Here is a 27639-nt window from a genome sequence, read left to right on the forward strand (position 1 = left end):
CCATTTTATATCTCTCATTACTGTTTACTTTCTTGTGGTTTTCCCCCAACCTGAACTTAACCCGTTTACTGGCTTGGCTACTTGTTTAACAACCTGACTTTAAGTTCCTAGAGGGTAAGAATGAGTCTCATTCCCTGTGATACGCCCAGTACCTAGGACAGCAGCCTATACATTTGAGGTGTTCAAGCCACGTCCGGTCAACACACCTGTCTGATCTCTGGTCCCTAAATACTCCCTAAGACAGTGGCTCCCAAGCCTGTCCTCACATCGAACTCCCCTGGAGAGCTTCAAACAACCCTGATGCCTGGCTCCCATCCCCAGAGGTTGTGATTTAATTAGCCTGGGATGTGACCTGGGTTTTGGAAAAGATCCCCAGGTAGTTCTAATTCGGAAGTGTTCCTAGACCAGCAGCAGCAGCTGCAGCATCAGGAGACTGTAAAAAATGCAAATTCTTGATTCCAGACTTAAGGAATCAGAGTCTACATTTAACAAGACACCTGGGTGATTCATGTGGACATTAAATCTTGGGATGCCTGCCCAGGAGTCTTGCTTTTTACTTTTAGTGATTAGGGCAGCCACGGTGGTGACCATAGTCTGTTGAGTTGGGGAGGGTTATCGTCGAAGATCCAATCCCCTGTCCGAGCAGTGGCTAAGCTGCCTCAAGGACCAATGTGTGGTGGAGGGAACTCAGGTGGGTGGGGTGGGTGCAGGTGCAGGCTGGGCAGCCCATGGTTCTTGCAGCGTGGGAGACATCATGTGCAGGTCTGGCATAGTGTCCAGGTGTTTGCCTGGGACAGGCAGCAGCTGTGTCTGGGCCAGAGCCCAGCAGGTATGGGATTCGCGGAGGCTGGTACAGGATGCTCACGCTGCCCCCCACAGGCCTCCCAGCAAGCCCCGTGTTAGACCTTGAGCTGCTGCTTTTCATCTCTCTGGCTCGGTGTTGTCGGGAGCCCAGTACTTCCTCAGAGTTACCGAATTCTCCTAATTCCCCCGTAAGTAGACCAGTGTCCTGCAGGGAGAAGAAGCTGGAGTAGGGGTACTCTCTGAAGGCCCAGAGCCCCCAACTGGTGCACGGTCAGTGGGAAAGCTAGTGAGGGAGAAAGAGACCCATGGCATGTCCGGAGGCAGAACCAGGGGCAGGGAGCCAGGACGGGCAGGAAGGCTGGCCAGAGCAGACGCTGCGACTGGCCTCGCTGTTGCTACGTGACAAGTGGCCATCTGATGCCCTTTCTGCACTTTGTGTCTAGCAATCAATGTGTCTCGGTCTCTGAAATACGACGGGGCCAGGACTGGGGCCATGACTTTGGATGACAGGTTGAATGGGGGATAATGTGCACGCACGTGTGTGCGCGCGCATACACACACACACACACAGATGTGAGTGAGTGGGGGAGGACGGAGGAGCATTACCTCCTTCCTGGGAGGTGGCTAAGAATTCCTGGGCAGTGTAGACTCTGGGCTGTGCCAGGCAGTGACTGCCATGCCCCATTTCTTGGGCAATCTGTTGCGCCTTTGACCTCCTGGGAGGAAGGTGGCCCAGGCCTAGTGAGCGTGGAGGGTGGAGTGGGGATGTTCTCGGGGAACCTTCCCAAAGAAGCCTGCCAACTGCCAACGCTTTCTCCCCAGTGGAGGAGGAGAGCAGAGCTCCTTTTAGCAGGTTTCTTTGTTTGCCACTCAAGGTGCCTGGTTGGGGAGTGGTTTGAGGCTGAATATTTGGCAACACGCTCTAAGCTTCTCCCGCTGGCGCTCCAGGGTGACTTAGGCAGCTCTCCGCGGGGGCTGTCCACCGGTGCCCCAGGGAGCTGTGACCTCCCCTTCCCCACCCCGCCAGCCTCTTCTATCTATCCAGTGGTTCCCAAACCTGGGAGATATTTTTTTGTATGTATTTTTAAACTAGTCTTTGAAATGAAATGCTCATAATGTAAACAATTCTGAGAAATCATAAAGACATGAAGTGAAAAGTAAAGATTTTGCCTGTCCCAATCCCTGGCAAATCCCCTCAGGAGCCTTTATGAAAATGCAGCTGCTCCTGGCAGTTCCACCCCCAGAAGGATTCAGTGCTGCGGGGCCAGAGCTCCTGCATCGACAAAGTCCCGCCAGGGGTTATCCACTCCGCTGACTCTGTGTGCTTTCTAACCCCAGCTCACCAGGCACACAGAGAAAGAGTTGGTTAACATTTTAGAGCATGCCGAGTGTGTAGATGCGGTTGGTGCAGCGGGAGGAGACTGGCATGGGTATGGTGACCTCCACAGGCCCCACTGTTCACCCTGGGGGCCAGTCCCAAGGTGCTGGGATGGGGGTGGGGCCAGGCATGGGTGAGCCTGGCGTGACTGTGAGCTCATTCAGGCTGCCTCTGAGCTTCCGGTGCACCCCCGAGAGCCTGTGAGGTGGCAGTATGACATCTTTCTTGTCCTCCTCATCTTCCTCCCCAGCCTCCTCTGGCACTCTAGGTCATCATGATTATTTCCCTGATTATTTCTGCAGCCTGGAGGGTGGGGCATTTCCTGTTCTGATGCCTGGAACTCTATTTTCTCTCCTGGTTCCTGTGCCTCTGGTCAGAATCCCACTGCCCACCCGCCTGCTGGAGCCCATCTGTCCCCTGGAACCAAGCTGCCTGCTGGGGCCCAGCCTGTCTGCAGGCAGAGAACCCGTCAGGCTGCCTGATTGCACTCTCTGCCCCTCTCGCTCTGCTCCATCCCACCTGCCCTGCTGGCACTGTCTGGCCCCAGAAACCTAACTTTATTCTACCCACCCCTGCCCATTGACACTCTGGAGGCCTGCCCCAGGGAGGAAGAAGGTTCGCAAGGTATGACTGTGGGCATTGGGGAGAACGCTGCCCAGTACGTGGGCAGGAGTCTGCAGGCTTGCTTCCCTCAGACCCCTCACCGTCGAGGGACTCTGCCGAGCTGGATAGATTGAGTTATCGATTAATTAATTATTTGAATGGGAGACAATATAGTATAGTAATTATGAACATGGCTTGAAATCCTAGCTCTGCCACTTCTTAACTGTAGGACCTTCGCCAAGCTGGGCTCTAGGCCCTGGGAGCAGCGGCCGAAAAACAAGGTTTTGCTCTCATTGCACTTGTTTTCTAGGAAGAGAGACTGAAAAGCGCATTAAACACACAGATGAGCTGGGTAATTTCAGGAAGCAATGAGCGTAATGAAGAAAATAAAACTAGGTAACGGGGAAGTGACGGGTTCAGGAGAGGCACTCAGGAAAGGCAGCCGGAACCTTCCCAAGGAGAGGGAGGTAGCCCTGAGAAGACCCAGACGAGAAGATTCCAGACGGAGGGCACAGCGCGTGCAAAGTCTCAGAGGTGGGAAGGTGCTTGTGGAGCCTGAGGCCGGAAAGGAGGCTGGCGAGGCTGCGGCTTCAAGGCCAGGACAGGGCAGGGCAGGGCCCAGCAGGGTCTCGTTGGCTATAGCGAGGAATTTCGATTGTATTGTAAGTGAATACAGAAGCTATTGGAGAGTTTAAAGCCAGAGAGTGACAGGCTCTAATTTACATTTTAATAAGAGCTCTTAGGCTGTTGAGGACTTTCGACTGGGGTGGGTGGGGTTTTCAAAATGCATCCAGGAGTGGATTCTCAGAGCGCCGGTGGTTCTAATACAGCTTGTCCACCTTGATGAGTGATTTACATAACAGAGCAAGGCCACTGGGACCTGAGAGAAACACTCTCCTTACATTTCTTGAGGTTTCCTGTATAGTATGAGAAAACGAAAACATTTCAAAGTTACAAAAACTATCATATAATGTGTATGTTTATATTCAACAAATTAATGCTTTTAGCATTGAAAGTTGCAAGGGCCTGTAATTGTACTATGCACAAGACGATTATAAGATTTATAAAAACACATAGTTCCTAGCATTTCCGGCAGTGGGGTCTGGTAACCCGGCACCAGCGTGAAGCTGTATGGACAACGTTTTCCTCTTCCAGTCCTGTCAGTGTGACTGCTGCTGAGCAACCTCATGTGGAGAAAACATCAGGATATTCTGGATTTGGTCCCTCGCCCCCGCCAATGTGTAGCCTGGCCCAGGAGGCCCAACTTTGACTTGCTGAGGATGGGGGTGGGAGGCACGGTATGGAGCATGGGGAGGGTCCAGTCTTCCTTAGCTCACTGAGGGCCCTTGACCAGCTGTGGACGCAGACCCCCCTCTTTTGCCCCAGATTTGGCCTTCCCCACCCTAAAGGACATGGAAGGAGCAAGAGAGGAAAGGGGAGTGAGGGGGATTCCCCTGGGTCCATCTCCCTTCCCTTGGCCTACAGCAGGGCTTCAGCTGGGGAGTTGAGCTTACATTCTACGAAAACTTGATTGGATTTAATTGCTTTGCTGATGGGAGAGCCAACTCCAGTATTGATCTAGGCTTCTACAGTCCTGGGAGGATGGCCAGAGATTGTTCTGTTGGAGAGGGTGGGGGAAAGGGAAGCTGTCTCTGCCAGGGGACAAAGGGCTGGGACTTTCTCCTTCCTCATCACCCTCCCTGATGCCGGCCTGCTCTGGAGTGGACATAGGGAGAACAGGGTTCGAGTCTTGGCCCTGCCTCTGAGTGTCTGTGTGAGTTTCCTCCTGTGGGACTTGATTTTCCCATTTGGGAATTGGGGCCAGGTAGAGGTGAGGGCAATTTGTCAGCGCATAGGGTTTTAAAACTCACCCCTGAAGTCCGACTGCCTGGGGACAAAGCACGGCCCCTCTGCTCACCCTGGGTGTGACTTCGGGCCAGGTATTTAACCTCTCTGAACCTGTTTCCTCCTCTGTAAAGCCGGAATAGTAATTACACCTTCCTCAAAGGGTTGCCGAGGGCTCAAAATGCAAAATGCACGCAAGTGCTCTGCACGGTGCCTAGCACATAGTAAATATTCTGTGTTTGTTAATGGTTCCTGTTTTACCTGTTTTGTGTTTTAAATTAAAGCATTAAGTAGCGAATTGTGAGACTAGTGCCAAAAAGGGAATTGAGAAAGGCATTTTCAGCCCCAACTTTGCCACTGATGAGGCCTAGGCTTCCAGGCTGCACTTTCCTCATCTGTAAAATGGGGACAGTGACGCTCACAGCCGGGGTGGTTGAGAGGACTGAATGGGGTCACAGGTATGACTATTTCCAGTAGCTGCAGAATCAGACAACAAAGGCGGCAGCTCCTGAACCAGCCTCTCTCCCAGGCGGGTGGGGAGAACTGTGTGGATTTGGACAAAAGTCCTGGAAGTCAGGTGTGAGAGCCCTGGGTAAGTCACTTGGGAGCGCTACCCTACAGATTCTTTGGGGCTCTCTGTCTTCTGCAAGGGAGGTAGCTTCTGCGAATTAATACAGCTCTTCTGCAGAGAACCACTCCCTTAGCAGGGTTCTTTCATTCAATCGTTCTGTTCTTTCATTCAGTTATTTCTTGAGCACCTACTATGTGCCGGGTGTTTGGGTAGCTGCCAGGGGTACGACAGAGACCAAGTCCCTGCCCTCAAGGATAGAGATATCCATGAGACGGAGTGGGACTGCTGTCCAGCTCCGAGTGCACAGAGAAGCAGCCTCTGCCGGCCTGGCAGTCCGGACGGGCTGCCAGGAGAGGGTGACCTGTAGGATGGGTAGGAGTGAGTGATGGCCAGTGAAAGACCAGTGGGAGGTTGACAGGGAGTGTTCCAAGCTGAGGGGACCACATGTGCAAAGGGCCCAGAGCGAGCGGGCTGAACAAGGTGCGCCTGGAGAAGTGAAATTCAGCACTTCAGTCCGCTGGAGTGGAGTGGGGAGGGCGTGGGGCTGGGGAGGGCCAGTAGGATCCTAAGGTGGGGTGAACGGTATATGGGGGTGGGGGGGATGCATTCCAGGCTGCAAGGAATTTGGTTCTTATACAAGAAGGGGTTCGGGGGTGCTCTTCATTTGAGAGCCCTGAAAACTGAGGCCCAGAGAAGAGAAGGGCCTTCTGAGTCATTGCAACCCCAGCCTTTGCTTCTTCCACTGTACCCCAGTGCCTGCCTAGAGAACCCAGAGGCGACCTTTTCCAGCACCCAGCAGCTGCCCTGGGAGGTGGAGATCATAAGAGGCTACAGAAGGGAGGCAAGGAGTGGGCGGAGGTTCCTCCCTCACCTGGGACTCACCTGGGCATCTGTGTTTCAGATCATCAGAAGCTGGAGCGTGAAGCCCGCATCTGCCGCCTGCTGAAGCACCCCAACATTGGTGAGTTCTAGGGGGCGAGTGAGGGGCGCGGGGTGGGACTGGGCCCTACTCCCCTGCCTGTTCTGGTGAGTGTTTGCTGCTAGGTGGCGGATGGGGGAGGCAGCTGCTGTCTTCTCTGGGGCTGGCAGCAATGGAGATGGGAAAAGGGGGTGTCTTTGATGGTTTCCGCATTCCTCTGAGACCACCTTGGTTGAGGGGAAGGGAAGGAAGGGGACCTTCCTCGCAGCCTGCACTGCCGCAGCCTCCTTCGGAAAAGCCGTTTTAGGAAAACTCCCAAAGCTCTGAGAGAGACTAAATTAGGCCAAGCTTGGCCTTGGCCAGTGCAGCCCACTCCCCTAACCCACTCCCCTAACCCACCCCGATACTGAGTCAGCCTGACACCGTGGTCATGCCCACCTGCTCATACCTGCGCGGGCCTGCCCCTCAGAGGCAGACTGAGTGCAGGGTGTACGGAGAGGCTGAGACCAGGGCAGGCCTGACCTCCCTTCCTCCCTCCCCTGCACAGTTGGAGGGCTGTGCCCCTGCCTGTCAGGATTATGAGTCATGGGGGGAAGAAGTACAGATTCTAGATATAGTTCTGTCAGAGAATGGCTGTGTGACCTTGGGTTGGAGCACCGCCCTCTCTGATCCATTTCCCCCATCTTCACAAGGAGAGGCCGATCTGGACCACCTGGGCCTCTTGTTAACAGGTAGATTCTGGCTCAGCAAGTCTGGGAGGGGCCCAAGATTTTGGGTATCTAGCATGGTCTGAGGTGATGCCAAGGCTGCTGGTTCACAGACCACACTTTGAGGAGCAAGGTCTATGTGCCCTCTAAGGAATACTGCAATGCTGACACCTACCACACCTCCTCCCTCCCAGGGAAGCATCTCTCTGTCCCCAGGACCCCAAGGGTTAACTCTCCTGCTGGAGAGAAGCATCTCCATCTGCTATTTATACCCAGAAGGCGCCTCCCTTTCCCTGTGCCTGGGAAGGGGAGCCGAGATGCACAAACAGCAGCAGAGGCTCCAGAGCCCGAATGAGACAAGGGGCAGCAGCGCAGCTCAGCTGTGGGAGGTGGGGGGAGCACCCTTGGTTGGTCTCTGATCTGCTTATGGCCTTACTGTGTGGCCCTGGATGGCTCCTGCCCTCTCTGGGCCCCCAATTCCCCTACCGTATGATTGAGAGCTTTGTGACTGATCTCTGACTACAGAATCCCATGGTTCTTGTAAAGGCTGTCAACTCCAGAGAAGGGAGATAGTGAGGTGTGTGTGAGTGTGAGTGTGTGTGTGTGTGTGTGTGTGTGTATGCACAATTGCAGCTGTCTCAGGTCAACACTGCCTCCTCCCATTTGCGCCCCTTCTCCCTTTCCTTCCCTGCTATAATGGGGAGCAGTAAGTTATGGGCTCCAAGGATGACAGACAAAAGCTCTCTGTACCACTACCACCTGCTGATGAGGCAGACCCCGGAAAGCTACCCCAGGGAGCAGGGGACGACCTGAGAGTTTAGCAGGTGATTCGCAATAGGGAAGGGAAGTAACCTTGGTTGATGACGAAGATAACAATGTCTTTATTTATTAAGTTCTTCCAGGTTCCAGGCACTATGCCAAGTGCTTTAGGAGTGTGATTGCATGAACCCCCTGCAGCAAGCCAGTGGTAGGAGCTGGCTGCTAGGAGAGGAGGCTCAGAGAGGTTAGGGAATGTGCCCAAAGTTACACAGCTTGTAAGAGGTGTTGTTGTGTGGTGAACCCAACAAGTCCGACTCTAGAGCTCAAGTTCTCAGTCATTCTATTTAGCTTCCCAAGTGGACATCAGGAGTGTGTTGTCATAGGATATGTGGATAGGGGAACAATACCACCATTCAGCTTTTAAGAAAAAAATAATACCTCTTAAAAATAGGACAGGGATGTCAAAAATTCATGAGTCCAGCTACGTAAATGAAAACTAGGTTACAGATTTTTTTTTTTTTTGTTCTATGACAATATTTTTAAAAGTCAAAAACATGACAGCATAATTCAATAGGCACAGACATGCCAGTCTCTCCACCGTGGGTGGGATCATTACATAGCCCAAGGCCCTTGCATCCTGCCTTTCCTCTTGGGCTCCGGGCTGAGTTTTTCCTCAGGGAGGCCTCCACTGACGATAGGAAGGGATATTTCGTATGTGAAAACAGCAGGGAAAGAAGAAGTCCTGTTTCTTGCGCTCCTGGCTGTGATTCGGACACCTCTCAGGGATGAAAGCTGCCTTCAATATCCTCCTGCAGATGAGGGCTGGAATTTAGCCTCTGTCCCCCTCGCCTGGCTACCCAGAGGGGCAACCTTTTACAATCAGTACAAAGGCACCATCTGAGCTAGAGTCAACTCTAGAGAAAAACCCCATCCCAATTCTGTTTGTTTTCCTGAACCCTGAGCACCTTCTCTAAAGGGGCTGAGGCTCCTGGTCGGAGGGTGGACCTGGGATCCAAGTACCTTTAGAGCTCCCACAAATGGTTGTTGACCAGGTCTAAAAGCCTTTTCTGAGATGGTTCTGGCTACAACTTGGCTTCTTAGAGCTTCTTACTCTCAGGAAAGGGAAATTAAAAACTCAACATGCCCGCTGGGGCAGAGTAGACGGAAAGGAGCCCCTGGCCAAGAGTCTACCTGAAGGAAGGTGGGAAGAGAAAAGGGTCTTTTTTTTCAAACTTCATCTTGATACACTAATGATGCAAGTTTATTGTAGATAAATGAGAAGACAAAAGATTTTTAAAGTGCATCCTATAACCTCAGCATCTAGCGTTAACATTTTATAATACGTGCTTCCATCTGAAATTTGATTTTGTGTCTTCTCAAGTACACCTATACTTCTTACCTAAAAGCAGAGCCTGAGGCAGGGATTCGGATATTTGTGCTCCTAGTGGAGACCTGTAAGGGAGGAGCAGGGTGGAGAAGGAGAAGGAATGTGGCCTTGGGTCAAGTTTAATTTTGACATGATCTCAGGTTGCAGGGAGGCCTCTGGAGCATAAATCCTATCTGGGAGTTGTCCCTCTTTAAGGCATGGAGACTGATCCTTTGCATTGACCCTGCCTCCCCACGTCTGTCAGCCATTGACCGAAGGTCGCAGGTAGCCTGGTGGGCAAGGTGGCTCTATCAGCAGTGAGCGCTTCTCCAGAAAAGGCGGGTAGCTATGTTCTGTGAGCAGCTAACCTTCCCAGCAGCTGAAGGATGCCTGCACCAACTTACTAAAGGGGGTCTGGTTAGGGCCCTGATATAGGGTTACCAGATTCTGCACACAAAAAAATACAGGATACCAGGTTTAATACACATATACTTTTTGAAAATTAAACCTGTATCTGCTTTGAAACACATTAAAAAATGAAAATTGATAAATGGTTGGAAGAGTGGATAGAAATATAGTCAGGGAAGTATGAGAAAACATTGACGGGGAGAACCCAGGTGTTAGGCACAAAGGTGTTCACTTGATTGTGTGTTGAATATTTTATAATGTTGATAAAAAAAATGAAAGTGTGATTATATTGTATGCACTCTTAGGAAATCTGCTGTTTAGCCTTACAGTCGTTATTTATAAATATATATCATCATTTAAAAATTAAAAAAAAATTATTTAAATGTATTTCCCCTTCCTCTACCATTGCTGGCCCCCATCTCCCCTCTCCTGTATTGGGCACCCATTCCGGGGTATTCGATGCCTGCTTCTCCAAACTTTATGTGCAGATATGAGACCCATAAGCAATTTAGGGGACTCAGTATTGAGTCAGAGATGCATACACATGGTAAGAATTCCCAAAGCATTAGGGTTCCCAATGAAAAGTAAGTCTCACCTACCCACAACCCCTGCTCCCCCAATTCCCCTTCCCAAGGCACCCCTAATGCCCACATCTCTGTATCTTTCCAGAGAGACTTATAACATATACAAGCTTAAATAGATCATTTTCAGAAGGACTATACGCACTGTTTTGCATTTTGCTTTTTCACCAAACAGCATAATTTAGAGATGATTCCCAACCAGTGGACATATAACTGCCGCATTATTTTCACAGCTGTGTAACTTCCTATTGTGCGATGCATCATAATCCTCCAGGCCCACACTCCCCTCTGTGGACATTTTTAGGTTGTGGCGCAGGGGACAATGTGAACCTGTCCTGGGAGAACTTGCCCTTGGCTTGCAGGTTGCAGGCCCGGAGTCAGCTCCGGGCCTCAGGCCCTTCCGTTCAGAAGCTCGGGAGATAATTTTGGGAGCTCTGGGCCCCTGGGAGCCTTGCTTCTGTTCTTGGTGAATGAGGTATGAAGAGATGACAGTTTCTCAGCATACCAGAACTCTGGGACTGCTGTCACTGCCACCTCTTCTGGCTTTATTATCTCCCCGGACCTGGAAGCAGAGCGGGGACGTTCCTTCAGGGCCAGTACTGAGTGAGCTCCGATTGTGTGCTTCCTGCAAGTCCAGGAGTCTCATTCTCATGGTCCAAACAAGGAAAGAGAGGCTCAGAAAGGTGTAGTAACCTGCCCAAAGTCACACAGCTAGCAAGGGGCAGAGATCTGAGCCACAGGCTCATTGCATGATGCTAGCCTGCCCAGCAAGGAAACTGAGGGTTGGAGAGTGGAGGAGATCAAACTTTGACCAAAATGAGGGTCTTTAAGCCCAGTCCTCTTTTGGCAATGCTTGAAGTCTGTGAGGCTCTGCTCACCTGCATTTGTCAAAGCACCTGGCACCTAACTTGTGCTCAGTTGACTGTATGAGAACTTGCAATGTTGGCTCTTGGGGGTTGAGAAAGAGGGTGTGGTGGGGAGCAGTATGTCCTGGTGTAACTGGCTGCCTCGGCCCCTCCCACAGTCCGGCTCCACGACAGCATCTCTGAGGAGGGACACCATTACCTGATCTTCGACCTGTGAGTTTGGGCCCTCCCTGGAACACACAGTGGGTATTGAGGCAGCCTGAGCAGGGATGACCTCACTGGACCACTTGCCCTGAGGGATCCCAAATGCCCCCAGGCTGGGCTGAACTCCCTCTTGTGAGGGAGAGTCTCCCAGACGTGGTAGGCTTGCCACCCAAGCAGAGTAATGTTCCTGAAATGCCAACACGCAGTCTTCGTCTATTTAGTTTAGTTTCTATTTGTGGCCGCTGGTGAGATAAAGTTTCCTTTTAGAATAATTTTAAAGTTTTTAAAGCCAGATGATTGAATGAAAAACAGTAATGAAAAGATAGGCCTCGGTGGCTCCGGTTTTGGCAGAGAAGCTCGGTGACGGCACCGGTCTCATCGGAAAGGACAGCCCTTAAGATGTCGATAATGGGGTGATGATGCATGTGCACTGGGCAAGGGGCATGTGGGAAATCTCTGTGCCTTCTGTTCAATTTTGCTGTGAACCTAAGCTACTCCAAAAAAGAAAGTCTATTAAAAAACAAAACAAAACAAAACCCAGCCTTTGGGCTTCCAGGAGTCTAACGAATCTTAGTGATGTGTTCTGAGGGTCCCGCCCCCCACGTCTTAACTCCAGCCTGGGCCGGCGGGGGGGAGAAGGGCTGGGATGGAGGGGGGAGAACCTAGTGGAAGGATGACATTGGAAACCAGGAAGAGGACTTAGCAGTGGGTACCCCTGTGAGCCATGGGGCCCCTCCCTTTGGGGCTGAGGTCCTGAGGTCCCTGAGCCCCACTCTTAGCTTCCTGGAGACTCCTCCAAAAAAGGTGACTCCTGGGGCCTCTGTAGAAAAGTGACTCGGTGGTGCCTGTCTCCCCAGGGTCACCGGTGGGGAGCTGTTTGAGGACATTGTGGCCCGGGAGTATTACAGCGAGGCCGATGCCAGGTGAGTTTCAGGTGTGGCCTGGCCATGGTGCCCAGGGGCAGGGCCTCTCTCCTGCCAGCTTCCCAGGGAAGGCCCATCCTCACACAGTGACCACTTCCTTTCTCTCCCCAGTCACTGTATCCAGCAGATCCTGGAGGCCGTGCTGCACTGCCACCAGATGGGGGTGGTGCACCGGGACCTTAAGGTGAGCGACCAGCCCGCGGTACGGCTCACCAGGGAGCCTGCCCCTCTGCCCCTGCCCTTCCCTCCACCAGTGGAGCCAGGGGCATTACGGGAATCCCTTTCACCTCCCCTCGTCGAGCTGCGTAGGGAATATTTCTCCCACTGTTCAGATAAGGAAACTAGGCACAGGGAGATTGAGCATCTGGGCTCGGGACCCAGGCCTCCCAACTCCCAGCCCACGTGCTTTGTGCCGGGTGAGGTGAGATGCAGTTAGACTGCCAAGACTGGCTATGGTGGAGTCCAAGACGCAGCTGGGCCACTTTCTAGCTGCACGGTGGCAGCTTCTTTACTGTGGGGTCGCCATGGCAACCTCTGCACAGGTTGATGAGGATGTCAAAGGATAGCATAGTGCCTGGTACATAGGCACACTGTTATTCTTGTTTCTGAGTCTCTGGCAGGTGGGGGGCAGGGAGAGAAGAAAAACAGGCCTCGGGGCCCTTGGAGTTCTCCCTCTTCCCACCTGAAGAAGGAGAGGAATAGGGCAAGCAGACGTGGAGCCTAGGGTTGGTGCCAGCCGCACGGCCTTGCCCAGTCATCACAAACTTCATGGCTTTCCTCTTCTGGGCCTCATGGCCTCAGCGGCTGGTAGTTCATAACATCACCCTCTTTTGTAGAGCAGGAAACTAAGGCCTAAAGAGTCTGAGGGATTTGCCCTAGAACATGCAGCTCGACCGTGTCTGAGCTAACACTAGAACCCTGGCATCTGATCCCAGATCCCAGGCCCTGGTCTGGTGTCAAAAAAGCCTGCTTCTGCAGTAGCCCCTTCTAGGTCACTGCCGGGTGTGCATCAAACCTCTGCTTTTTGGTCTTCAGTGACTATGAACTCACTTCTTGCAGGGTAACCCCCTGAACCACTGGGAAATGCCCCTTCAATCTTCTTTGCTGTGGGGTTTTCCCATGAGCCCAGTTCTATCCTTTGGGGACACACAGACTAAGCCTCTAGCTCAGAGAAGTCCTGGAGGCACTTGGCTGACTTCGTGGTAGCTTTTAAGTTTTCTGCAGGCTCTTTTCCTCCATTCTCACCTAAGATAGTACTTTCAGACCCTCCTCACCCTCCCTGGGTACCCTCCAGTGGGTCCAGGGCCCTCTTTGGGGTGAAATGCTCTGACCAGAACCCCTGCCCACCTCTGACTGTCACGAGCAGTCTGTGGCTCCTCATCTGAGCCCATGTGAGCTCTCTGTAGCTCAGTCTAGACCTGCAGGCAAGAAGGTCTCTGGCCAGACAGCAGGTCGGCTCTCCCGGAGGGTTTGTTCCCATTATAGCTACAGCCCCTGCACTGGAGGAGGGGGGAGGAGAGGCAGCACAAATTTAGGCCACTCTGGATAGAATAATTAGGGGCACATTTATCAAATCAGGGCAGGACGGCTACTGAGACCCGGAACATGTTGGGAACACAGTCCCCAGAGGACAAAAGAGGCCTTAATGAGCTATATTTGTTTAGGAGGTGAAAGGTCAGATGTGGGACCCCCTTGGAAGTCCCAGTGGGGAAGGGGGTCAGAGGAAGTCAAACTAGGGCCCCACCTCCTTCCCGAGCAGAAAATATGAGTGTCGATGCTCCAGGCACTTGCTGTAGGTTACTTGAAATGCTTTACATGGATTATTGCAATTAATCTGTCTGCCACCCCATGGAGTAGGCATTATCCCCATTTTTCTGGGAGGAAACTGAAGCTCAGAGAGATGAAATAATTTATCCAAATTCCACAATGTAGAGGCGGCAGCACGGATCGGAAGCTTGGGCTGTCTCACTGGGGAGTCCATACTCTTAACTCCCCTCTGCCCTGTGGAGAGGCACTTCCCGTCCTCCAGACCCAGCACAAGACAGCATCTTCCAAGCCCCAGAGGCCAGGTGGCATGTCTGAGGCCCCCTGTTGCTCAGCCTAGAGTGGTTAAGAGCATGGCTCAGAAGCCAGACTTTGCCTCAATTCTGGCCCTATCTGTTACCAGCTCTTTGTCTAGTCACTTAACTCTCTGAGCCTCAGTTTCTTCCTCTTTCTACATATGATAAATACTTAGTAAGTGCCTGCTATATATGACCCACTGTCTTAGGTGCTGGTGATACAGTGGTAGACAGACCAGATTAGAAACATTCTACAGGGCTGAGAGATAATGAAGAAGCACATAGATGGGGGGAAACATTAAAAGTTGGGATGAGATCTATGAAGGTAAAAACAAGGAGCTAAGATAAAGGATACCTAAGGACTTCTCCTTATATAGAGCAGGCATGGAGAGCTTCTTGGAGGGAGAAGGTGAGAACCAGGTAAAGAGAAGGAGCCAGAGGAAGAGTAAATTAACGAAGGAGGACAGGAAGTGCAAAGGCCCTGTGGCGGGACTAAGCGTGACCATTTCAGGGGCTATAAGAAAGCCACCTTAGAGAATGGGGATAATAATACCCACTTGTAGAGTTGTGGAGATGATAAATGAGGTGATATATCCCAAACCCTTAGCCTAGTGGCGAGCACATAGTAGGGACACAGTAAATATTGCTTCTTCTTCCTTATTGTGGTGATGGCTGTCCCCCCACTCCACCTGCCCTCAGTCCCCGAATCTGCGGGGAGGGAAAGAAGGGAATGGCTGGTGGAAGAAGGGTCTTCCTGTTGCAGAAGACAGAGGACTTGCAGGGGGTCGTCCCCTCTCTGGGGACTGAAGCTCAGGGTCCTGTGGTTGGAGCTGGAGGTGGGAACAGGGCACCTCTGGATTGTCCAGCTCTTCCACTTATAAGCCCAGGCCCCTGGAGGGGAGGTTCTGAATTTGCTCACTATCCTCTGGTCCTTTCCTCCCCGCTCTTCCTTCTTCTTTCTGGTCCTGGGAAGCCGGAGAATCTGCTGCTGGCCTCCAAGCTCAAGGGCGCTGCAGTGAAGCTGGCAGACTTTGGCCTGGCCATAGAGGTGGAGGGGGAGCAGCAGGCATGGTTCGGTGAGTGGGGCAGAGGGTGGCGGAGGTGTTGGGGGCTAGCCTTGTGCTGACACGCTGGCCTCTAGAAATCTTCTCCTCTACCCGGATAGGGGCAGGTTGGAGATGGTATTACACCAGCCAGGGCTCAGGGAGCAGAGAGGTTCCTCCCCACCCAGCCGCTGGGTCCGTGGGTGTCGCTCATCTCCCTGGGGGCCAGGTGCAGGGACAGGTTATCATTAAAACAATTAAAACCATACATGGCTTCTTCACGTGTGCATACACCATCACTGTTGGCTAGAGGCTTCCACGAGTTCCCTCGGCTGCTGGGTGCTGAAGATTGCTATCCCGATTTTATGGATGAGGAACAGAGGCTAAGAAACCTGGAAAAGGCCAAGGGAGAGTAAAAGGGGTAGATGACCCAGTACGCTCTGGGATTTTGGCCTGATTGAGTCCTTTCAACTATCTAAGGATGCTTTTTAGTGGGCAGTACTCATCAGTGGTTCAGAGACCGAGCTCTGGGTTCACATGCTGCCTCTGCTACTTAGGAGGTGTGTGACTGGGCGTCGTTTCACCTCCGAGCCTTCAGATTCTCATCTGTCAAATGGGGATAATAATAGGATGTTTCTCAGGGATGTGTGAGGCTTAAAGGGGATCAGGAGCAGAAAGTGCTCATCCCCGCTCAGCACACATAATCGATGAACAGGAACTCTTCTTGTGATTACTCGCTAAGGTGTTTTTGAGTGTCCATTATTTTCATTGATCCTCCCAACAATGCTGGGAGGTGTTTAACATGAAATCTCTAATCCCTCATTTGGCAGATGAGGATCCTGAGGCCTAGAAGGACTTAGGGCGAAGCCAGAGCCAGGGATAGGTCTCCTGCCATCCTAAGACCAGCTCCTAGAAGAAACGGGGGAGTGGGCAAGGGTTCAGTCAGCTCGGAGCTGACATGGCAAGGACATGTCATCTCGAGTGCCACCAGCCATTGATTGGTAGTAGCTGCTGGGAGGATTGTGCTAGAAGTTTATGATGCTGAGTCAGGACCCCGTGGAAGGGCTCTGGGATTGATCAATGACTTCTGCCAAATGCTCTGGAGCGGGGGTGGTGACAAGTGTACTATTTACTTATCCATCCTGGTCTAGAGGCGTTGCTGGCTTGCCAGGGCCGGCTCTGGGGGCAGAGGGTGTTTGGCCGTCTCCAGGGCAACCCTTATCCTTCTTCCAGCAGGATCTTGCTCCTTGTTACTTACGTGCCACCCTCTGTGTGTGTGTGTCTGCCTGTCTGTGTGTCTGGGGAGCAGGGTTCGCAGGGACACCTGGATACCTCTCCCCAGAAGTGCTGCGGAAGGACCCGTATGGGAAGCCTGTAGACCTGTGGGCCTGTGGTGAGTCTATCCAAAGGCCCCTATGCCCCCCTGGCTGCTGCACCTCTGGTGCCCTCTCTCCTTTCCCATCACCCCGCCCCCACCATTGCTCCCCACAAGGGGCCGAAGTCTCCCCTGGTGCTCTCCGCAGGGGTCATCCTGTACATCCTGCTAGTTGGGTATCCCCCATTCTGGGACGAGGACCAGCACCGGCTGTACCAGCAGATCAAAGCCGGCGCCTATGATGTGAGTGTCTCTCTTCTCTCCAGCCTCCGTGCCATCCCCCGGGCCTCTCCCAGTAAAAGCCAGCGCCCAGCGAGGCTGGGACACGAGGGCATCCTCCTCCCGCCCTCCCAGCCCATTTAGTGTCCCTGCCGCTCTCTAGTCATGGGGGCAGGGGGTGAATGGCAAGCAGAACTTGAGGCCTGACTGGGGCCAGGCGATGAGCTGGCTGTGCCTAATGATTGGGGATGCTAAGTGATGGGGTTTAGGCCATGGGGACCCAGAGGGCAGAAGTAGCAGCAAAAAGTGGGATGAGAGGTGGGGGAGCAGGCTCCACTTCTATACATACACACACAATTAATAGCTAACACTTATATAGCATTCTTCTAAATGCTTTCCATGTATGACTACAGTTAATTTTTACACCAATCTATGACGTAGATACTGTTATTATTTCTGTTTTATAGATGGGGAAGCTGAGGTACAGAGAGATTAAATTTAACTGCCCAGATCACAAAATTAAGAAATGGTAGAGCTGCGATTTGAACGTAGGTGGTCTGGCTCTAGCACCCATGTTTCTAACTACCAAGATATACTGCTTTTCTACATGGCTAACTTCTATTGAGCTATGTGTCATGTGTTTTATATCATATTTAATCTTTATAACACCTCTAGGAACAGTTTGAGGGTTATGTGACTCACCCAAGGTCACACAGTCCAGGAAGCTGACCTAGGACTTGAACCCAGCCTTCCGATTCTGAAGTCTGGGCTATAACCACTGGTCGGCTGCTCTCCAGATAAGGCACAGCCTCAGAATAGCAGAGGAAGGCCCCCTTCCCTCTGGCCATCGTTCTGGTTTTTCCTGAGGTCAGGAGACCCTGCCCCAACTCTTCCTGGTTGTGGATGCCCGAGTGGATGGGCAGTAGGACCCCTGCCTGATCCCCTGCCAGTCAGGGGCTGGGGGATCGCAGGGGTGGCCTGGGGTAGGCTGGGCAAACCTGGCCCCTCTGCCCCTTTCAGTTCCCATCACCAGAGTGGGACACCGTCACTCCGGAAGCCAAGGATCTGATCAATAAGATGCTGACCATCAACCCGTCCAAACGCATCACGGCCGCTGAGGCCCTCAAGCACCCCTGGATCTCGGTGAGCTTTCCTCAGCAAGCCCCTTCCTAGGAACCCCTCCAGACCTCAGGGTTAAGGCCTTCACAGAATCCTGTCCCTGTCCCTGCCCTCTCAGGCCCGACCTAGGCATAAGAAGGCTTAATCCCAGAGATACTGACCCTGCTGTGGTTCTCAGAGGGAAAGTAGAAACGGGAGGTGGGCCTCAGGACTGGGGATGCTACCAGCATTGCATGTCTGGTGCCCAGGATGCTAAGCACCTGAAATGTTTACAACATCCCCTAGAACAAAGCATTGTTCCCCCAAGATGCCAACCATATCCATGACGCCCTGCTCAGGGGCCCGTGGTTTGGCCTACCTTCTACTCACAGACCTCTCTCCCACTTCCTCCAGCACCGCTCCACTGTGGCCTCCTGCATGCACAGACAGGAGACCGTGGACTGCCTGAAGAAGTTCAATGCCAGAAGAAAACTGAAGGTAACAGGTCCTCGCCCTCCATGCCCCCGGACGTGGGAGTAGCCTGGCCTAGGTCTCCACAGCGGCCACGAGACCCACTCACTAATTCTTTCCTTCACTGAGTCAACAAGCATTTGTTGAACACTTGTTGTCTGGTAGGGGGTGGGGCAGTGAGCAGTAGAGAGGACAGACATGTAAGGGGACATTATGGGACAGTGATGAGTGCTGAGACTTCCTGCCCCGAGGCTGTAAGCATACACAGCAGGGCTACGAATCAGGTCTGGGAAGACCAAGGATGCTTTCCTGGGCAAGTGGCATTTAAGCTGAGACCTCAAAGGATAAGCAGGCTTTAGCAGTGTAGAGTCAGAGTGCGCAGATGTTCCAAACGGAGAAAAGCTTGTGCAGAAGTTTGGAAGGATGACCTTGACCACTTAGGGGGACTGCAGTGTTTCAGTGTGGCTGGAGAGAGGTTTTGGAGATGACATGGGACTGGGCAAGAGGCCATGATGGAAGTGAAGCCCCAGCTGCCTAAACCCTGGAGAGAAATGGCCGGGAGACTTGGACAGGGGTCGTGGCCCTGACGAAGCTACAGCGGGACCCAGGTGACCCTGAGCTGCTAGCCTCTCTGCAGGTCCTATGTGTTCTTAGGAACCTGATAGCTCCTTACCTAGATCTTTCTGGGGACCCCATGACCAAGTACAAAGAGTGACCAAGGAGTCCCCAGCTGGTCAGAACACAGAAGCCATCAGTATGCTGAGTGACAGATGCTGAGTCCCCAGCTCATTGGGAACCTCCTCACCAGTGACAGCTTGGTGGCTCAGAATGGGAACATGAGCCAAGGGGGTAGAAGCCAACATGATGTCAATAAAACTGAGTCTCACCTCCAGCCCCCAGTGGGAGCTGTCATAGAAGAAGTCTCAAAATGTCAGAATAAGGTATTCTTAAAATTACAAACTGTCAGACTCAGAGAGTGTTCAGATCAGAGTGTCAGAACCAAAAAGGCCATCGTCCTCAGCCCTCTCTTGACAGAAGAGAGTTTTTCCATATTAACCCTCAGGGTTCCAAGCCCAGGGATCACAGAAGGATGAACTGGTACTGGGTGAGGCGCTGACCGCCCTGGGTAAAGAGTGGACAGGGGAGGGACCCAAGGGTGCCGGGCCTACTGTCCTTGCCCAGGCAGGAAACTTCCTTGGCCTTTAGGAGCCCCCACCGACAGGTGTCCCTGAGCCCATCACCAGCTCTGGCCGTGCAAGTGGAACCTATTAATATCTGCTCCTAGGATGGCCCTGTCCCCGGAGCAGCGCCAGCTAAGGTCTAGCTCACCCTGATTTCTCCAGAGAGGTGGGGATTTGTCTCAGGGCTGTGGGGTTGGGGACAAATGAAGGCGCAGAAGGCTTCGGCTTTGCGCCTGAATGGAGCACCCGCCTGTCCATCCCCTCTCCCCTCTCGTTTCTCTCTCTCTCTTCTCCCTGCCTCACCTCCTTCTCTCCCGCACCCCTTCCTCTTATCTGTTGCAGGGAGCCATCCTCACCACGATGTTAGCCACCAGGAACTTCTCTGGTAGGTGACAGGACCTCAAAGTCCCACATACATCCTGCAGGAGATGGGGACATGGCCATGTCAGCTACCTGGATATCCTCAGGTCAGGGAAATTAGGGAGAGTGGAGGCTCTCCCTAATTTCCCTGACCTGAGGATATCCAGGTAGGACCCCATAACTGGAGGACTTAGCTCACCTGATGCAAACCTTCATCCAGGACAGGAAAAGGTCAAAGGTCATCAAGCCAAGGGCCCACTAGGAAATGTTAGTTTGTCTCCCCAATCTCACAGCAGTACTGGGGTTCTCAGGCTGTGCCAGCCAGAGGGAAAGACCTTTTGAATGTTGGAGTACAGGCCCAAGAGGGACTGAGCCAGGCCCGGGGAGTAGCAGTATTCCTGTTCCCCACCATCACTGGACCCCTGCACTAAGCAGTTCCTGTGTGTTCGCTCAGGTGACCCTGTGACAAGGCAGTGGAGGCCATTGCCATCTCTGTTTCTGAAAGGAGGAAACTGAAGCTCAGGGAGGTGAACTCTGACATGCCCCAGGTCTCACAGCCAGGGGAGGCAGAGCCTGTGTTCAGCTCAGGTTTGACCAAATCCGATGTCATTACCCTTAACCAGGGTGGGTTGCCAGAGAGTCCAGGGCAGGAGTTTTTGGCCTTGGCCAAAGCCAGGCTGGTTAGGGCAGGGAGTGCCCAATGACTTGTGGCAGGTGGCCCCGAAGAGGGAAGGGGAAGGAATTAGTGTCAGGGCTTAGCAAGAAGGTCCCCTGGCACGCTGGACAGTGCTGGGGCCAGCGCTCCCAGAGGCTCCTCTCTGGGGAGCCCGGACAGGGCAGCTGAGCAGATATAGCAAAACTCACCCGAGGGGCCCTCTGCCTGGGCTTGGTGCCAGCCAGAGAGGGCTGCTGTGGACGTGGAGCCGGCTCCGCAGCAAGAAGTCGGCTCTGGGAAGCTACGGCCCTGGCTTGTCTGAGAGGGTCCGCCTGCCCATCTAACCAGCTGGGAGAACGAGAGCCAGGGTGGGAAAACCCTGCGACTTCAGATCTGGGCTTTCGCCACCACCTTGAACTGCCTTCCCGCTCTCTCCCCAGACAAGGATCCCGCAGCTCCTTACACTGAAACATGAGCCACCCAGATAGTCAGAGTCTTTTTTTAACAACTGAAGTGCCCCTGGAGAACTTAGTCCGAAACTTCCAAAATGGTGCCCATGGGTCAGTTCCAGTCTCTAGATGTGCTTGGGGTGGGGGTGGGGGACGGCGATGTTTTAAAAGCTTTTTTTGAAAAGAGTTTCCAGCAGTTAAACATCATGAGATTGTATGAAAAAGCGCCGATTTCTGTCTTCTTTTGAAAATCAGATTATGTGGCCTCACGGGACCCACAGTCCTACAATAGTGGGCTGGAGCTGAGAGGGGTCCCCTTGAGGCTTGAGGGGCAAGTATTCCCACCCCTGCAACCTATTATATATCCTAGTCCATCCCACACAGCCTGTGGAGGATGGACAGCCCTCCTTTGGCTTCGGATCCAGAGGTGCCTACCCCGACACGTGCTTTGCAAGAGGGAAACTTTGGGCAAGAGCCAGGAAGGGGTCATTGGAAACGGGAGGGTGACTGGGAGGTTGGACCGGCCGTGAGCCCTGTTCTTCAGAGCCTCAGGAGCTACAATGTCCTGTACCGCCCCTCGTCTTCGGCTCACCCTCTCCAGGCCACCAGGAGGAGGACTGGTAGTGGCTGCCATTTACTGAGCATCTATCGCATAGAGGTCAAGTGCTATGCTAAGCACTTTATAGATACCCTGTCTCGTTTAACTAAAAGCGTTTGCTTGAGATCTGGGCACCTGGGTGCCAGGCTGGGCGGGGCTACGCACTCATGCCACTTCCTGGCTGATGCCTTCCCTTTCCATGGGCTGTGGCCAGGAGGTAAGGGGGGGAGAGAAAGGGGAATGACAGAGGTGGGGCCTCCCTGAGAGCTGTCACTCTGCTTTTTCTGGCCACCAGGAACTCAGCCAGCCCCAGCCTGGGGCTCCACAGTTTGAGGGTGGGAAGGCTGCTCCTGGGAATGGGTGCTCTGGCAGGGGTGGGTGAGCCCCAGAGAGGGGCATCTGCTTCTTGTCACTGGCAAAACTCGGCTCGCAGCTGTCCAGAGTGAGTAGGCAGGGCTGACACATGACCTCCACAGCAGCATGGGGCTAAAATTAGAGCGGCCCTGTTTGGGAGGGAGTGTCCAGCCCTGGGCCGGGCAGCTGGGCCTCCGGGTTGGCTACCACCAGCACGGGTGGTGACCAGGATCCAGAGGGAATCCCCAGGCTGAAACAGCAACCCCACGGTCCTAGGACACACTGGACACGTCCCTCGACCCACTGGAGATCGCTGAGCACTGGGGAGCCCAGGCCACCTCGTGGGCTGCCGGCAGTCCGGCTCTGGCGGGGGGAGGAGGAGAGGTGGCGGTGTCCCCAGATCGCTGAGCCGGATCCCCACCGTGCGGCTGCCCGTGGATGCTGCTCTTCCTTGCCCTGTGGGCCCTGGTGCCCTGCTTGGTGTTGGTAACCCTCTACTTTCTCTCCTCTGTAGGAGGGAAGAGTGGAGGAAACAAGAAGAACGATGGTGTGAAGGTAAGCCCCCTGGGGGCCCACCAGGGCCGGCCTCCGGCAGCGTGTGGCCCAGCGGGCCTGACTTTCAGGGCTGGGGCAGACGCGGCCACTCCTGCAGCCCGCCGGCCCCAGACCCGGAGACCTGGGCTTCGGTGCCCGCCTTCTCGCCAGGACTAGTGGAAGCAGGCGAGGCAGGGGGCGGGGAAATTGAAAGTGGGTGAGAGAGGCAGGTGGTCTGGGCTTTGGGTGGGCGCGGGAAAAGGGGCAGATCTGTAGGCGGCTTCTCGGGTTCTCTGGGGCTGGAGGACCGGTGGGCAAGACGGTACCAGGGTGGGACAGAGATGATCCTGAGGGCTGACTTCCCCTTTAGTGAGTGTGGGCTGGCTGGAATGGGCCCCTGCCCTAAGTACACCCCTGTCCAACCCACAAAGCCTGTGGAAGATGGACAGCCATTCCTCTCGGCTTTGGGGTCCAGAGGTTCCCCCTTCCTACCAAAGCCTGCCGGATCAGTGCCAAGTATCCCCTCCTCCTCCCGAACCAGGCCTGCCCTTTGCTCCCAGCCCCATGCCCAATGCCCGAGCTACTTCCCTCCACACCACGCTGACCCCTCCTCCCCTCCTCTCTCTTCTCCCTCTGCTCTCTGGGGCCTGGTCCCCACTTTCTGCAGCCCCCTTCTCCCTGCCACTGGCTCGCCTTGTGGGTTCTCCTCTCTTGAGATCCTGCCTTTCTCTGGGCTCAGAGCCCTGTCTGGCCAGGGCCCCAGGGCTGGGCTGTGCCCAGGACATTGGAAGATGTGGGCCACTGTCCAAACACAGGTGGGCTGGTGGCTTCATGGCTTGGTTTGTAGTGGCATTTACCGTCTCAGGCCGCTGGCTTTGGTCTTTTGGGGGGTTACATGGGAGAAGATCGGGGCTGGGTGTCAAGGCCAGGATTTCACTTTAAAAACAGACAAGCAAGAAAAAAAAGCAACAAAGCTCTATATAATCATTTTCCCTTCTCATGCTGGAATCCATAATTATTTGGTTATCAGCCAAAGTCAGTGGTTTTCAAAGTGAATTCCTTGGAACCCAAAGGTTCTGACAGCAGGGTGAGTGGGGATCAAGCAGAAAAGCTCTGGGCTTCTCACGCTCGCTTCAATCAGAACAGCTCCAGGAACAGCCAGCCCCGTGGTTAAGACACCCTGGGCGGGCTTAGCAGCCGCAGACTTCGGCTGGTTATTAGAATCCCCTGGGCCTGTGTTTCTTCCTTCAAGAAATGGGGGTAAAGGTGTTCCCACTTCACAAGGCAGTTTGTGAGGAAAAGCCAAGGTCATGTATGTTGAGAGCGTAGGACTGTGCAAGGCACATGCGCATGAGGTACCTACCGGTCAGTGTTATCTTTTCTGTTTTATATATTGGACTTTTGGGTAAGATTTCTCTTGAAAACAAAGTTTGTACAAGGAAATATTTGGTAATCCACGGATCTAAAGCTAACTTAATTTCTAAAGTTAACATGCACACACATGTCCCAAATCCTATAATGGAATTCAAAATTGAGTTTTGGCTCACCTGCTGTTTTTGGTCATCCATGAGTAGATCCCCTTCCCCATTTTAAAGGGTAATGGGGGGATGTGCAATGTGGGGTTAGCCTGGTGTAGAGCAGCTGGGGCAATGTCTGGCCCTAGTGCGTAGACACTGGGGTGCTGGGCTCCCTGAGGAAAATCGTATTTGGGGAGGTGGAGCAGAGGCCACAGGCGCTGGTGGGCTGTGGCCCAGGTCAGCGGAGGAGGAGGGTACAGAGGGAGGGCTGTCCCGGTCTGCTTGGCTCTTGAGTGTGGCCCCTGGCAGAGGCTAACTCGGAGCCACTTGGTGTGAGGTCAGGGCCTCCCGCAGGCGGGTCCTGGGACGAAGCTCTAGTCTGGTTCTTCTCCGGGCAAGGCCAGCAGGCAGAGACTGAGGGCGAGGACATCGCGTGGTGGGCTCTCACTGGCCACGGCAGGGCTTTGCAGTGGGCGCAGCTGAAGAAAGTGCCGCTCCTTCCTACAGCACAGGACAGATCCTAAGTGACTTCTCAGGGCGGCCTGGGTGCGGATGAACAGAGAAGCTCAAGAGCGTTTCCTGGCCCGATCCTCTCTCTGTAGCTTAGCCTCCTTCCCGTCCTTGGGGTGGAGAAAGGGAAGTCTGGCTGAAAGACAAGAGTGACCCAGGGGCCTTGCCCAGCATTTGGGGCACCCAGTCTGCAAATATGTCCCTCGGGGGGTCCAGCCACGTTTTCACTATGAGAGAAACTGGACCTCAAGTCAAGAAGCCATGGATTTGAGTCTGGGTCCCGCTGTTTCCTCGCTGGGAGACCCGGGTCATCACCTTTGCCATCCGTACAGCGGGAGAACTGCAGTGGTTTGCGGTGAAGTCCTCGTGGAGTCATCGTGTGCTCTCACAGACACACGTTCAGCCAGAGCGGGGACACACGGCTTCTTCCCGCAACTTGGGCCATAGAGACCAGCCAGCGGGTTCGTTTGGGGCGTAGCTGAAGAAGCGGTGATTGGTTCCAACGCTGGAGGAAGAGCTGGCTGGCCGGAGTTGGAGATACGACACAATACCTGTGCTTCATGGGCTCTGAAGGGCTTTTCAAGGCTAATTTTGACTGTACTCCATTTCTCCCACCCTTGCTAATCTTAGAACGGCGCTTTTCTCTGTGTAGTTCTGAGAAGGCTGACTCTCCTTTCTGTGAGAGCCCTTTGTAAGTTAAACTCAAAGTTGGTCGGTGTGGGGTTATTATTAGTATTACCATCATTCATGACTCAGGGAAATCGAGTCTTTCTATTACCGAGAAGCGATGCATCCCTCGCAGGCACCCCGAGGCCTCTACTTCTGTGGAGAGGGGCTGACCGCGCCCACCCCTCAACCCCACTCACTGCCCCTGTCGGTGTCCCATCCGTGCCGTTGTGACCTCTCTCCCCCATGTCCCATCCTGTCACTGTGCGTCCGAATCTGACAGTCTCTGCTCTGTGTTCCCTCCTCGTGTCCCGCCTGGAACCTCCTGGCCCCCAGGCCACTCCTCAGGTTTCTGCTGATAGCTGAGCCGAGAGGGCCTGTCCCTCTCACGCACGCTGCGCCTGGCTTGGCTCCATCCAGGAATGAGAATGACACTAAGGGGAGAGCGGAAGAGGGGAGAGGGGAGGAGAGGGGAGGAGAGACTGACTGTAGGCTGCTGGCTTTGGAAGTCACACTGTCTGGCCCACCTGGAGCAGAGGCAGCAAGGCCTGAGCATTTATACTGGAAATGCCCAGTGAGCCGCCCCTGCCGTGTTTGTGGATGGAGAGCACAGAGTCTCAGGCTCCTGGCACTCAGAGCCTTCTGGATCTTGGAGTTAGAAAGCCGAGGATTAGACCTAAGGACCCTCAGAGACTATCCAGTGCCTCTGCCAGGCAGGCCTACCCTGAGGGCATCTCAAGTCCCTCCTCTGCTGTCTTGGATATAAGTGAGTCCAGGAAGCAGGAGCCTTTGAATAGCAGTTAGGCTCTGGGTGCCTGGAGGCCCGGGCAGAGGAGAGAGCCTGCAATCAGGGGGTCCATCCTCCGCTCTGCTAGCGGTCAGCTGAGAGACCTTGGGCAGATTACTGCCCACCGCTGGGCCCCAGTTTCTCATCTGTGTAATGCAAGTGTCAGTCTTGACCTGCAACCTTCTGTGAATGTGAGTCTTGCAGACTCCTGGCTTAGAGCTGAGAGAAGGAGAAAATAATCTACACTTGTCCTCTCTCTTTCCCTTGGTCACAGCCAGTAATACAAGGGAAGCTACAAATCCCCCAAAAGCTAGAAAGGCAAAATGGCAGGAACCAAAGACTCAAATTCTGGGCTCTGCTCTGTGTCTGGCTGTGCCTCAGTTTCTCTATCAGCATAAAGGGATTGAATAGGCCAGTCACTGGGGAGCTGCAGATGCAAGCAAGATTTCAAAGGCCACTTAGAGGACTGGTTCCCACACCTGGTCATGCTCTGAAATACCTTGCAGATATTGTTTAAAACAGAGATCCCAGGTCCCATCACAGAGTGAGTTACCAACCTCTACAGAGGGGCTTGGGTATGTATGTTTGACATGAGTTGCCCAAGTGATGATGACACTCGACCAAGGAGTGGGATCCTTTCAGCAGAGATGCATGTGGAGTCTAGGAGGAGAGACGGGGGCTCATCCCCAGACCTGAGTGCCCTTTGGTCCTTCTAGAGCTTTGGATTCTGCAGGCCTTAGGCGACTGGCATCCGAGCCCCAGGGTTGGCTTCCCCATCAGAGCTCGGCATAGAGGGAGCCCTGGTCCAAGGGAGGCTTGGCCTGGAGCTCGGTGGTTGGATTGTGAGACCCAGGCAGCTGTGCACGAGGCCCCAGAACTTCAGGCTGAGAGAGGGCTGGCCCCACCAGGTCAGCGGTTGCCGGTGGCCCCGACTCCTCGCCCTGACTCCATGCTGGCAGGGGACCACAGGAGGTCCCTGAGGCCCACCCTCCCCGCAAACCTCCCCTGTTGTTCGTTCCTCTGCTCCCTGCCGTTTTCACGCTGTGTCTTTTCCTGTCCCATCTCTTCTCCTTGTTTTTCCAGAAAAGAAAGTCCAGTTCCAGCGTTCAGTTAATGGTGAGTGTCTGCCGTCTCCCAAACGCCGGTAAATGCTGGGCCTCGGACCCCCGCTCCTGCCTCCCTCCTGCAGGCTGCACTGGGAACCCGGGGCGGGGAGAGGGTGCTCAGGGCGTGCTTGGTACGTGTGCCTCGTGTGACAACATGTGTGTTGTGTGTGCGTGTTGTTGGCGTGTTTCTGTTGACACCTCCAACTCCACGGCCCAGACCAGCAGCGGACAGTAGACCTGAGAACTCCCTTGCGTGCGAAGGTTGATTTGAACCCTACTGCACACCCAGCCCTTGGCTTCTCGCTTCTCCCCGCCCTCTGCTCTGGAGCTCATCTCAGGGCTTGGTTTGTGCCAGTTGCGGCGAGGGGTGGGGGGTTTGGTTTGGCTAAAGCGGTGGGTGCCGTAGAGGCCCTTCTTGAGCAAGGCTACCCAGGGCCCGCCGGTGGCAGAGGAACCACCAGCGCCTACTTCTGTCTAGAGGTTCCGGTGGTGGTATGGAGGCCCACGTCCCTCTTCTTCTGATTCCATTGTTATCGCCCTCAGTCGTGTGGCTTTTCTTCCCCTGAAAAGCCCAGCATTTCTCATATCAGACCTCTCTCTCTCTCTCTCTCTTCCTCTCCTGCCAACGTGTGTACTCCTTCCCCCATTCTGTGGCCACCATGTGTCTCTCTGCTCCTCCACACCCCCTCTTTCCTCCCTCAAGCAGACAGAGCCCAGGAGCC

General features: G+C 53.8%; 1 protein-coding gene across 3 annotated transcripts in view; it reads left to right on the forward strand.

Moving 5' to 3' along the window:
- CAMK2A (calcium/calmodulin dependent protein kinase II alpha) overlaps positions 1-27639 on the forward strand; it is a 58713-nt gene that overhangs the window by 14871 nt on the left and 16203 nt on the right. For 2 of the 3 annotated variants that reach the window (XM_016118758.2, XM_016118757.2), the window contains exons 3-13: positions 6103-6162; positions 10966-11020; positions 11869-11934; positions 12046-12118; positions 14968-15070; positions 16347-16430; positions 16561-16655; positions 17652-17774; positions 18144-18227; positions 19724-19766; positions 22312-22352. In XM_016118758.2, the coding sequence (XP_015974244.1) occupies positions 6103-6162; positions 10966-11020; positions 11869-11934; positions 12046-12118; positions 14968-15070; positions 16347-16430; positions 16561-16655; positions 17652-17774; positions 18144-18227; positions 19724-19766; positions 22312-22352 (827 nt within the window). Of the gene's footprint in view, positions 1-6102; positions 6163-10965; positions 11021-11868; positions 11935-12045; positions 12119-14967; positions 15071-16346; positions 16431-16560; positions 16656-17651; positions 17775-18143; positions 18228-19723; positions 19767-22311; positions 22353-26894; positions 26928-27639 lie in introns of all 3 variants that reach the window. The other variant, XM_016118756.2, reaches the window with a different exon arrangement.

This window comes from Rousettus aegyptiacus, unplaced genomic scaffold (genome assembly GCF_014176215.1).
Source record: "Rousettus aegyptiacus isolate mRouAeg1 unplaced genomic scaffold, mRouAeg1.p scaffold_m13_p_7, whole genome shotgun sequence".
NCBI lineage: Eukaryota > Metazoa > Chordata > Mammalia > Chiroptera > Pteropodidae > Rousettus > Rousettus aegyptiacus.